This window comes from Brassica napus, chromosome C5, assembly GCF_020379485.1.
Source record: "Brassica napus cultivar Da-Ae chromosome C5, Da-Ae, whole genome shotgun sequence".
Lineage (NCBI taxonomy): Eukaryota > Viridiplantae > Streptophyta > Magnoliopsida > Brassicales > Brassicaceae > Brassica > Brassica napus.
The window spans coordinates 39,706,709-39,719,356 of NC_063448.1; the positions used below are offsets into that span (position 1 = coordinate 39,706,709).

The window sequence follows — 12,648 nt, forward strand, 5'->3', positions numbered from 1 at the left end:
GACTTATAACAGCATGTCACTTATAGCACCATGTCACTGTGATTTCAATGAATTGCATAGATTAAAGTATTTTTTAAAAAACCACTCTAGAATATCACCTAAAACCATGAGATTTGAGTTTTATTTTTTAATTAAAGAAACTCCATTTAAACACCCCAAAATCAGTTAAAAAATTTAAAACTTCACAACTTAAAATATTTTCTGTGCAATAGTGGACTTTAAAATATTTTATGAAATATTAAGTTCAATAACAATTGATTTTAAATGTATTTATAAAATTTATGTTTTAATAATAGTGAATTTTTTATTTTAATACAAATCACCTAAAACTCTCAGTTGAATACACCCTTTTACAAGTATTCAAAATTTTACATAATTTAGGTACCGAGATTAAGATCTATTGTGGTTCAAAATTTGTTAGAACAACAATGCTTGTGCTTCTCGTATCATTTAAAAATATATATTGAATTAACAAATTAATTAATCATTATAATATATTTATTTGTAAAAATTTATATCCTATAAGAGAATCACGTAATAGTACTTATGTTCTACGCTGGTAGTTATCCGAAGATGTATTCGATTGTGGTGATATAAAGCTCATGAATCTCAAAATGATTTTGGGTACTAAAGAGGTAGAGAAACTAAGAACATGTTCTTACCTTTTTTAGTTAAAAGTTAAGAAACGATTTCTTATATTCTGATAAGAACCCCGAGAACTCCACCCTAAGTACTCCCATTAAACATGATCTAAGGAACTATATTCAGGACCGGATCTAGCGTTATATTTACGTCATATTACGTAAACTAGTATTAATTAGTTTAATTATGTAAACTAGTATTAATTAGTTTGATTTGGTTCACTTTCTGTCATGTGCTTATTACCAGCAATCTTAGCATCAGTTGGAAGAATCTCGGCGAATGAAAGGAGCTTTCTAAAGTATACGAAGTTGACGGGACGGGATCATCGGCCTCATGCTGAAGAGAAGAGGATGAAGTTCGGTGCTGAAACCGCTCGCCGTTGGAACCACTTCGTCGCTGATTCTTTTCGTCGTCGGCATGAAGAAGAGACTTTGATGAGGTGTCCAGAATTGCAGTGCATGAGTGACATATTTAGATCTTTTATTATGGAAATGAGTTGGATACATACTGTATTGGATGCCTTCGTGTACTTTTATGTTTTTGGACTCTGATAATATAATAAGTTGATAAAAAAATATTTTATATTCTAGCCAGGTTCGTCGTTACACGTTTACATGCGTAAATGTGATATCCTCGCCTGAGTCCTACCAACATTATAATAATAAATAAATACAAAAATATCGCGATAATAAACTCCAAGAAAATAGTGGTCACATATACTTTTGGAAAAATTGGACGGCTAAGGTATGGTACCAACAGGCAACAATAAAAGAACAGACAAAAAAATCTGCGGACAAAATGAAAGAAGAAAAAAAAAAGCTGGGGATTTGAATTAACATGATCCACGCAAATGGACTTACGCATCAACACTGAATCTTGTGGACGACAACACAACATCTCTTTTTCTTCCATAACGCATCGAACACCAAAATATAATAAGAGCACTTCCAATGGGTAGATTCTAAAAATTCATATGTGTATAAATATATGTCGTATATTTGTATATAGGTGTGGAGTCCATTATTTTGTGGAAAACCCCACCCTTAAGGTTTACCGCACCTACATACACATATACGATATATATTTATGCACATATGAATCTTTAGAACTCTAATGGGTAGAACCCCCCCCAATTGAAGGTGCTTTAATAATCTTCGTCTCATATGCCATCGGTCTAATGAGGGTTCGTGTCATTGATCAGTCGATACCATCCGTCTTCTTAAGTTTTGTAGATGTATTTAGGGAGAGTTATGCATTGTTGTATTACTTTATTCGTTTATGTCACGCTGAATTTATATTGCTTTAAATCAGTAGATGTGGTCATGAGCATCTGGCGAAAATGAAAAAAAAAAGTTAAAAAGATATATACAATCTTATGTATCATTATTTCGTCTAGCGTGGACTGAATTATTATGCCGTACACATAATAGATTGGTTTACTTTTTAATGGAAAATTTGTATCCCCAATTAACACTCTTTAACACGCGTTTTTTAAGACAGAATGTTGGAAAAATACTAATGAATAGGAGGAAGCAAACGAGGATCATGATGATCCTCCTACTACTGAAATTGAGAAAGTGCCATCTTGGATATCTGAATCCCTATCTGTCAAATTAATGCGTCATGGATCGATAATGGCTGTCGTGGCTTAGGGTGGAGTCTTAAAGATCAAATGGGTTATGAATATTTCGAATTACGGGCGTGAAGTAGGAGCCTCTCAGTTTTGAATGCCTAGATGGAAGGTTTACTCTGAGCCGCCTCATGTATGAGAGACATGAGGATAGCCTCGATATGGTTCGAGACGGACTGTTCGGACCTAGTGGACACGACTACAAATCTAGTGGATTGGCCAACAATTGCGACAGAGATCAAGGTATTCCAAAGATTACATGAGGAATTCGACTATGTGAACTTGTCTCATATTCCTCGGAATAGGAATGGTCAGGTGAATGCGTTAGCAAAAAAAACAAGGACCATAGGCTATATTTTTTTCCATATATATCAGATCTAGCCAGACGGAAGTGCTCCTCGGAGAATCGGCTCGTGTGACCACCACTTGATTTAGCTTAAATAGCCAGCTAACAAAAAAAATAGATTGGTTCTTGGTCTTCTTCTTTTTGGAAAAAGGCTTTCATTGATTCTTGCTCATTTTCAAAATTGCATGTGGTTATGGTTTTTGTATGAGTTTATACAATGTTTTATTGACCTTAGGTCTGTCTGTCTGAATTATCTGAGTTCGGAGAAATGTTAAACAAATATAAGTAAACCGGTTTTTCTATAGTTTGATTTGCTCTGGTTGAACCAGCATGGAAAATAACTACATAAATAAATGCTATATAATCTCAATGGTTTGATTTAGTCCAAGTAATGTTCAAAACTAAACCTAACGTTTTTCTCTCAAAAAAAAAAAAGAACTAAACCTAACATTGTGGAAGAATCTAAATAAGATTGATATTTTTTCTACAATATTTTTGATTATTATTATGTACGTCAATTAGTATTTCACGTATGTATTCTGTAATAATTTATTAAATTAGGGTAAGATCCGCGGATTGCATGGATAAAAATTATATATAAATTATTTTATATATTATATATTTGTATATATTATGAAATAAGAAATATACATTATTTCTTCTTTTTGGGAAAAGGGCTTTCATTGGTTCTTGCTCATTTGCAAAATTGCATGTGGTTATGGTTTTTGTATGAGTTTATACAATGTTTTATTGACCCTTGGTCTGTCTGAATTATCTGAGTTCGGAGAAATGTTAAACAAATATAAGTAAACCGGTTTCTCCATAGTTTTATTTGCTCTCGTTGAACCAGCATGGAAAATATCTACCCAAATAAATGTTATATAATCTCAAAGGTTTGATTTAGTCCAAGTAATCTTCAAAACTAAACCAAACGTTTTTCTCCAAAAAAAAAAAAGAGCTAAACCTAACGTTGTGGAAGAATCTAAATAATATTGATATTTTTTCTACAATATTTGTGATTAGTATGTACGTTAATTAGTATTTCACGTATGTATTCTGTAATAATTTATTAAACTACCCATGCATTGCGTGGAAGAACATTATATATAAATTATTTTATGTTTTTTTATGTTTTTTACATATTATGAAATAATAAATATACATTGAATCATTCAAAAGTCAATAACTATTACATATTTAATTAAATTGGTGGCAACATATAAATAAATTTTAATAATCCAAACAATATTTTTTTTCTTTTTGATGGTATAACTAAACATAAATGATATTAACATATATATAGTGTATTTTTATATTAATATCTATTAAATGATGTTTTCTACTCATATAATTTTTTTAACATTTGTATCTTTTATAACAAAAACTTTAAATTACTGATAATAAAATTTTCATTGTGTTATTAATAGTTTTAGTGATTTGTAATTTAAAAAAAAAAAGTTTTCAATATTTTGTTCAAAACTTTTATCAAAAAAAAAATTTCAAAAAAAAAATTCTAAATTAAAATATTTATGTATTTTTATATGGTATATAGTTTAATTTAAAACAATATATATATATATATATTAGTCTTAATACTTATTAAATGAGACTTTCTACATATATGATTTTGTAATCATTTGTATTTTGTCATAACAAAAAATTTAAACCATGGATGACAAAATTTGAATGTGATACTTTTAACAGTTTTGGTAATTTATAGTCGTTTTTAAAAATTAAAAATATAACCTATAGAGAAAAATCTAAATTTTTGTTATATGGTTAATATGGTTGTTTAATTTATTTTAATAGATTAAAATTAAACAAATATGATAGAAGATACTCTAATTTTATCAAATCTTTATTATTCAAATTCATTAATTTTCATATATCCTTTACCTACATTAGCCAATTTTGTAATCTTTATTTAAGGAAATAATGAAGAACATTAATAATGAAGTTAAGGTTAGTTTAATAAAAAGTTTATTATATATTTGGATGGACCAACCTATTTATCTAAAGATTCTAAGAATCATCATAGTGATGACATGTGGCTACCAAATGCATGATTTTTCCCAGGACTGGACACAAGATGAGTAATTTTTATTTTATGTGTATTTGATACTTGATTGTCTTCACGTTTAATAAAAATTTAGATTCGTAATCGACTTGTTAAAAATGAATACTTATTATCTCAAATATTTGATCAAAAATGAGTTACTGCAAATTAGTTATTCTGCTCTATTATTTACTATTTGTAAGTACTTATAAATTATGTACAAGTATTTCCCAGTATTTAATAACTTGCTTACTAAATAATATTCTATAAGAAATTGACATAAAAGTTGGTTTTGTTTACTTACTTAAAAGAACATGAAAATCACTTTAAGCAAAGTAAATGTGCATATTATAAAGAAGAAAAATAAATAAAACTTGAATATTTTGATATTTAAGCATTGTATACTTTTTACGTTAACAAAAATATTTTCTCTAGGTAACTAACGAGTAGTAGCAAGCCAGATAGGTAAAAACATTTAATACTTGTTATTTGTTTTGTACTAACAAATATCTAAATTTTATTAATTAATACTCAATTTGACGACAATGAGTACTTTAAAACTCAAGACGGAGATGAAACAAATAACAAAAATAAGCCGTGTAACAAGTATTTGTGTCCAACCCTAATGCAATCAAAAGAAAAGACAAATATTATTAACAAGTAACAAGTATTTAATAGAACATGTAACAAGTAGCAAAAACGGAGTAACTAACGAACCAAGTATTAAAAATATAATGATATTGTATACTTGGCTTGAGTTTACAAATAATGAAATTTCTCGAGTTATTACTTGTATTGACCATGCTAAATGCTTAACTTTCAAGGCGGTACAAATTAATCAGCAGGTTTATTACTCGAGTAACGATGCCCAGACCATCCATTACTAATACATATATAAATGATGGCGATGGATATGATATGTTTCTTATGTAAACGATAATCCATAATGTTAGTGACGAAAAGAGTTGATACGGATAGCATGTAATAGCAATGGTTGGGGACCGCGATGACCGAGCTTCTCAACGGAGTTAAAAGAGATTCAAGATCTCAAGATGAGATTTCAAGATCACATAAATATCCTATGGGACATAATGGAACTTCAGATCATTTAGCTAGAACAGCAGATCCTTTCTGCTTACCCAAACTACTTCGAATTTGATTAATATAATAACTTTCTGTCGTAAAAAAAATACTATACATATAATATATATGTTTTATAAAATTTTCTTATAAGTTTGTTTAGAGGAGATTTAATAAACAAAAGTACCATAAATATGGCTTTAACTCTCACTACTTTGTCAGAAATTATAATTAGGGATTCAAAAGAGTAACCATACCTTACGAATTACTACAGAGCAATTTATAATCTGACTTTTTCCGTCTTAAACGCAAACACATACATTAAGAAGGGGTTATTGGTTAATGAATTCTCATGAATTTTAAAATTTTTGAGATTCCATTGTTTTTGGTTCTGGGATTTTGAAAATTCTTAATAGAATTCATTGCTATTGGTTTAAGAATTTTTAAAATCCATTCAAATCTCTTGTTATTCAAAAAGTTTAGTTATTATTGATTCTCTAATTCTAACTAAATCTAATCTTATCTGTGAGATGAATTTTATTCATTTTTACTCATAAGACTCAATTTTCAAAATATCATATGTATCCATGTGATAGAAAACTAGAAAACAAAATAGTTATTTTTACCAAATATCTTTTGCACTTTAAATCCAAATTATATGTCCAAAACTATAATTCATTACAATTTTATATACTTTTACATTTTAATATATAATTATATTTATATTTTTGTATCATTTTTGAATATATAGTTATATTTATAAATATTAAAATTTCAAAAAACATTTTTGAATTTCAAAAAAAAAAAATTTAATATCGAAAAATTTATAAAAAGTTTGAATTTGAAAACATATAATTCGAAACTATAAAACAAAAATATTTTTTTTCAATTTTTTATGTATTGATTTTATTATTTAGATATCAATAAACAATGGGTAGAATGATCTTTTGCATCTTTAATGAAACATCTTTAGTCATTTTCCTCTTCGAATTTTTTTTTTTGGTGACAAAAAATTAAAGAAACTACTTAGTATATAAACTTAGTACAATTGCCAAGTTTTGTATGTATCACTATAATTTTATTTTTAATTTAAAAGAAAAAATAAATAATCATATTATATGGTTTAGAAAAAAATAAAGATAGAAAAGAGGTAATACAAATTCATGAAAATCTATACTAGTCTATAAAAAAATTAAGATCAAATTTTATAAGTCAATGTATATATTTTGTTGAGATAATTAGCTTGAAGTAGCTTGAGATGGAAGCTACCTAATCCTAATGTGTTATGGAAAGTTATAAGGATTAGGAAATATATATTTATTTTAAACCTAATGAGTTTAGGAAGTTATGAGTTATATATAAGGAGATGCTAATGTGTAGCATAACTTATGACTTGTGAGAGTTGAGAGCTTAAGTTTTTGAGTGAATTTTCTTAAATGTTTTGAGATTAATAAAGAGTTTGAGTTTGAGTTCTTTACTTTGTACTTGAGATCAAGATTTTATATTTGGTATCAGAGCAAACACGAGACCGAATCGAGTACGCAGGAGATAACAAGGAAAAGTTCGATCGCAACATATCAAATAAGCCATGGGAAACGTTAAGGAAGAGTCTGAGACTAGCACCAAGGAGGTCGTGTCATAATCCATAAAATTTTCAATGCTTAATTCTACTAATTACACTGTTTGGGCAATGCGTATGAAGATCGCCCTTAAAGTGAATAAAGTATGGGAAACTATCGATCCCGCCAATAAAGTTGAGGAGAAAAATGATATAGCTATTGCACTCGTATTTCAATCCATTCCCGAGGCGTTGACATTACAGGTCGGAGATCTTGACACAGCAAAGGGCGTTTGGGATGCAATAAAGGCAAGACACGTTGGGGCGGAGAGAGTAAGAGAAGCAAGGCTACAAACTTTAATGGCTGAGTTCGATAAATTGAAGATGAAGGAAGGAGATACTATAGACGTCTTCGTCGGGAAATTATCAGAGATCTCGTCAAAATCTGCATCTCTTGGCGAGATCATTGAAGAATCAAAACATGTGAAGAAATTTCTAAAGAGCTTACCCCGAAAATGATATATTCATATTGTAGCATCTCTGGAACAAGTTCTTGACCTAAATACTACAAGTTTTGAAGACATCATTGGAAGATTGAAAGCTTATGAGGAGAGGATCAGAGAGGATGAGGATGAACAGACAGATGACCAAAGAAAATTGATGTATGCAAATTGGAGACACAACAAGGAAACTATGGTGGAAAAGGCAGAGGCCGCGAGGATCACTACGGTAGCAGAGGCAGGGGCCACGGTGGACGACCTACCTGGAGGGGTAGGGGGCGTGGTCGTTTCGGATCGTATCAATATGGATCTTATCAACAGGATCGAGATGCCTTGCATATCACCTGTTACTGTTGTGATAAGATTGGTCACTTTGTCGCAGATTGCTCTGACAGGTTACTTAAACTTCAAGGAACCATTCAGAAGAAAGAAGAAGACACTCAAGAAGCCGATGAATTAATGATGCACGAGTTGGTGTATCTAAATGAACAAAGTGTAAAGCCTAGAGAGTTCAAAGCAGACTCAGACACAAATAATGTATGGTACCTTGATAATGGTGCGAGTAACTACATGAGTGGTAATAGATTGTTCTTTGACACGTTGCATGAGACAATCACTGGGAAGGTTCGATTCAGAGACGACTCACGAATCGATATTAAAGGAAAAGGTTCAGTTTGATTTGTGTTTAAGGGAGGTGAAAAGAAAATCTTGAGCAATGTATACTATATACCAGGATTAAAGAGTAACATTATTAGTCTTGGCCAAGCCACCGACACAGGCTGTGAAGTGAGATTGAAGGACGATCAGCTGATGCTATTTGATCGAGCTGGAAAGTTGATGGTCAAGACAACAAGGTCGAGAAATCGACTGTACAAGGTTACTCTACAGGCCGAGAGTGTTCAGTGTTTAGAGCTAACAACAACGACTGAGTCATCAAGATGGCACGCGAGGCTTGGTCATGTCAACCATGAAACGATGAAGTCGATGATCAAGAGAGGACTAGTCGTGAGTATTCCGGACATTAGGTTAACAAAGAGAAATGTGTTTCGTGTCTCCTTGGGAAACAAACGCGACAACCGTTCCCAAAGGAAACTTCATATCGAACTTCGAAACCCCTTGAACTCATACATAGTGACCTTTGTGGCCCAATCACTCCACCCACACCTGCTCAAAAAAGATATGTATTGGTGTTTATTGATGACTATTCGCACTACATGTGGACAATACTACTAAAGGAGAAAAGTGAAGCTTTTGAAAAATTCAAGAAATTCAAGATGCTTGTCGAGTAAGAAATAAAAGCCTACAATACAAACACTACGAATATACTGAGGAGGAGAATTCACGTCTCGAGACTTCCAAAGCTACTGAAATACATACGGAATTAGAAGACATCTAACAGCCTCATACTCTCCTCAACATAATGGGGTTGCTGAAAGGTGTAATTGAACTCTCATGGAGATGACGAGAAGCATCCTGAAGAATAAGAATGTACCTAATTTCTTATGGTGAGAAGCGGTGCGGAATGCTACGTATCTGATTAATAGGATTTCCACGAGATCTTTACTTGGTAAGACTCCATACGAGATGCTTCGAGAGAAGAAACCAAACCTAACGCACCTTAAGGTCTTCAGGTGCATTGGTTATGCTCGAAATGAAGCCGTTGGAAGCAAGAAGCTGGACGGTAGATCAAGAGTTTTAGTGCATCTAGGTACGGAGCCTGGTTCCAAGGCATATCGCTTGCTTGAACCTTCCTTAAGGAAGATCGTAGTAAGTCGTGATGTTACTTTCGATGAAAGCCAAGGATGGAACTGGAGCAATATGGAACCTGAGGAAGATAAAAGCTCTGAAACCTTCCTGGTCGAGTTTGGTGTTTCAAGTGGAGAAGGAGATACAGTGCAACATGTGAATACCACCCGAGCTATGAGCGATGTTGAGGCTCCGATCGATATAGAAGAACATGAAGAAGATGACGAATGCGAGGAACCTGAGATTGTTGAGCTGAAAAGGTCAACAAGAACCCGAGTAAAACCTACATATCTCGACGATTACATACTTCTGGCCGAATGTGAATGTGAGTGCCTCTTAATGATCATCAATGATGAGCCATGGAGCTTTGACGAGGCCAAAGAACTACAAGTTTGGATTGATGTGTGCAAGTACGAACTCGTTTCTATTGAGAAGAACAATATGTGGTTACTAGTTGATCTTCCTACGGGCGTAAAGCCAATAGGCTTGAAGTGGATGTTTAAAATAAAACGAAACGCCGATGGAAGCATTAACAAGTATAAATCGAGGCTGGTAGTAAAGGGATATGTTCAAAGACATGTTATTGACTATGATGAAGTATTCGCACCCGTCGCTCGTGTCAAGACAATCCGACTGGTCATCGCAATTGCTGCTTCAAACGGGTGGGAAATACATCATCTTGATGTAAAGACAGCATTTCTACATGGAGAACTAAAAGAGGAAGTTTATGTTACTCAGCCAGGAGGATTTGTAGTTCCAGGAAAGGAAGGAAAAGTATACAAGTTAAAAAAGGCTCTCTACGGGTTAAGACAAGTACCTCTAGCATGGAACGCGAAGCTCAACAAGATATTGCGTGAATTGGAGTTTCAGCGATGTTCCAAGGAACCTTCACTGTATAGAAAGGAAGAAAAAAAATGTCTCCTTATTGTTGTTGTATACGTTGATGATTTGCTTGTTACTGGTACCTCAATAGAGTCAATCAACGAGTTTATGGGTGAGATGTCGATGAAGTTCGAGATGAGGGAGCTTGGTAAACTCACATATTATCTTGGAATAGAGATACATCAACATGCTGAGGGGATCTTTCTCAAACAAGAACGATATGCAACAAAAATTCTCGAAGAATGTGGTATGGCGGCGTGCAACTCGACTCATATACCTATGGATATGAATGTTAAGCTTTCAAGGTCGCCAGAAGAGAAAGGCATCGACGAAACTGAGTACAGAAGAAGCATAGATTGTCTTCGGTATTTACTCCATACCCGACCAGACCTATTTAGTGTCGGCGTTTTGAGTAGGTAAATGCATGAGCCTAAAGAGTCGCACGGAGCAGCGTTGAAACAGGTACTACGGTACTTGCGTGGAACGTCGTGTCTTGGTCTCTTGTATACGGGAGCAAAGGGTCTAGAGTTGGTCGGCTAATGCGACGCCTCTCATAACGTTGATGAGGATGATGGTAAAAGCACCACGGGCCATCTATTTTATCTTGAGAAGAGTCCTATAACGTGGTGTTCGCAGAAACAAGAGATCGTTGCCCTCTCTTCTTGTGAGGCAGAGTTTATGGCAGCTACAGAGGCAGCAAAGCAAGCAATTTGGCTTCAAGAGTGTCTAAGTGAAATCGTTGACGAAGAGTGCAAGAAGGTAACGATTCGAGTCGACAACAAATCTGCAATTGCACTTACAAAGAATCATGTGTTTCATGGACGTTCTGAGCACATACATATGAGGTTCCACTTCATTCGTGAATGTGTTGAAAATGATCAAGTTGAAGTATAGCATGTTCCGGGAAGTGAGCAGAAAGCCGATATACTAACGAAATCACTTGGAAGAATTAAATTCAAGGAGAAGAGAATGTTGATAGGCGTTGAAGATTTATCAAATGAGAACTTCAAGCTTAAGGAGGGAAACGTTGAGATAAGTTTGAAGTAGCTTGAGATGGAAGCTACCTAATCCTGATGTGTTATGGAAAGTTATAAGGATTAGGAAATATAGATTTATGTTAAACCTAATGAGTTTAGAAAGTTATGAGTTATATATAAGGAGATGCTAATATGTAGTATAACTTATGAGTTGTGAGAATTGAGAGCTTAAGTTTTTGAGAGAATTTTTTTAAGTATTGTAAGATTAATAAAGAGTTTGAGTTTGAGTTCTTTACTTTGTTCTTGAGATCGAGATTCTATATATTTTTATATTCTCACAATCCACGTAACTTTTAAAATTTATCAACTCTTAAAATTTATAAATTCTATGCAAATTTATCTCCCAATAACCACGTCCTAATATTATTTACCGAGTCACAAGCAATATTACATATATACGTACTAGGTTGGTATGCCATCACAAGCAATGTATGGTACTTCTATAACAATCGAACCTCTTAAACTAATTGATATTCGTGGGGTAGGTTTCAAAGACATATATAAATGACTAATAAATAGACCCGAAAAAGCCTTTAAATGTGAACCATACAAGTGAAGTCCCCCTCTTTGGTTATTATAATAGTAAGCTTATATAATTACATAAAAAGTTGACTGATTAACCACCGCACAATGGCCCAAAGACAAATAATATCAAGATATTGATATCACATTATCACCCTAAGTTCTAGCCGTTTCTTATGTTTACCTCACCTTCCTCCAACTAATATCAAAGATATTAATATCACCTTCGATATTGATATCACCTTATTAATTCTTTTTAGATAGTTCTATTCTATTATATATTTCGGTAATATAATATTAAATGTTTATAAAAAACAAGGTGTGCTATAAGTGGATCATAGTATATGCAAGATTTTTATTTATTTTTTCTTTTACAAAATTTTTATTTGACGAAATGTTTTTAAGCCAGATTAATTCTAGAACCTATTTTCAAAAAGCTCTTTAACAAAAATAAATATTCTAGATCATTATCAAATTTTAAGAAGACGATAATAGGTATGATGGGCATCCGGATCCGGGTCCTCAGGTCGGGTTCAGATCGGATTTTGTCGGGTCCGGTTCTTTTGGGTCCTAGAAATTTAGACTCATATAGGTATCTATAATTTTTGGATCGGTTCTGGGTCGGATTTTGTCAGGTCCGGATCGGTTC

The 12,648-nt window shown here is 32.8% G+C and overlaps 1 protein-coding gene across 1 annotated transcript; it reads left to right on the forward strand.

Moving 5' to 3' along the window:
- Positions 1-7,444: 7,444 nt before the first annotated feature.
- On the forward strand, positions 7,445-9,045 carry LOC106403489. Its single transcript, XM_013844312.1, has 4 exons — positions 7,445-7,769; positions 7,848-8,108; positions 8,195-8,436; positions 8,503-9,045. The coding sequence occupies exons 1-4, from the start codon at positions 7,445-7,447 to the stop codon at positions 9,043-9,045; spliced, it is 1,371 nt and encodes a 456-aa protein (XP_013699766.1).
- The last annotated feature ends 3,603 nt before the right edge of the window (positions 9,046-12,648 follow it).

What these genes read in the sequence shown, in the direction of transcription:
- LOC106403489 (XM_013844312.1), top strand. Translation starts at nt 7,445, where the DNA reads ATGCGTATGAAGATCGCCCTTAAAGTGAATAAAGTATGGGAAACTATC. An exon ending in GTCAAAATCTGCATCTCTTG is followed by an intron (nt 7,770 to 7,847) that starts GCGAGATCATTG and finishes TTCATATTGTAG; the next exon opens with CATCTCTGGAACAAGTTCTT. An exon ending in ATGAGACAATCACTGGGAAG is followed by an intron (nt 8,437 to 8,502) that starts GTTCGATTCAGA and finishes TTTGTGTTTAAG; the next exon opens with GGAGGTGAAAAGAAAATCTT.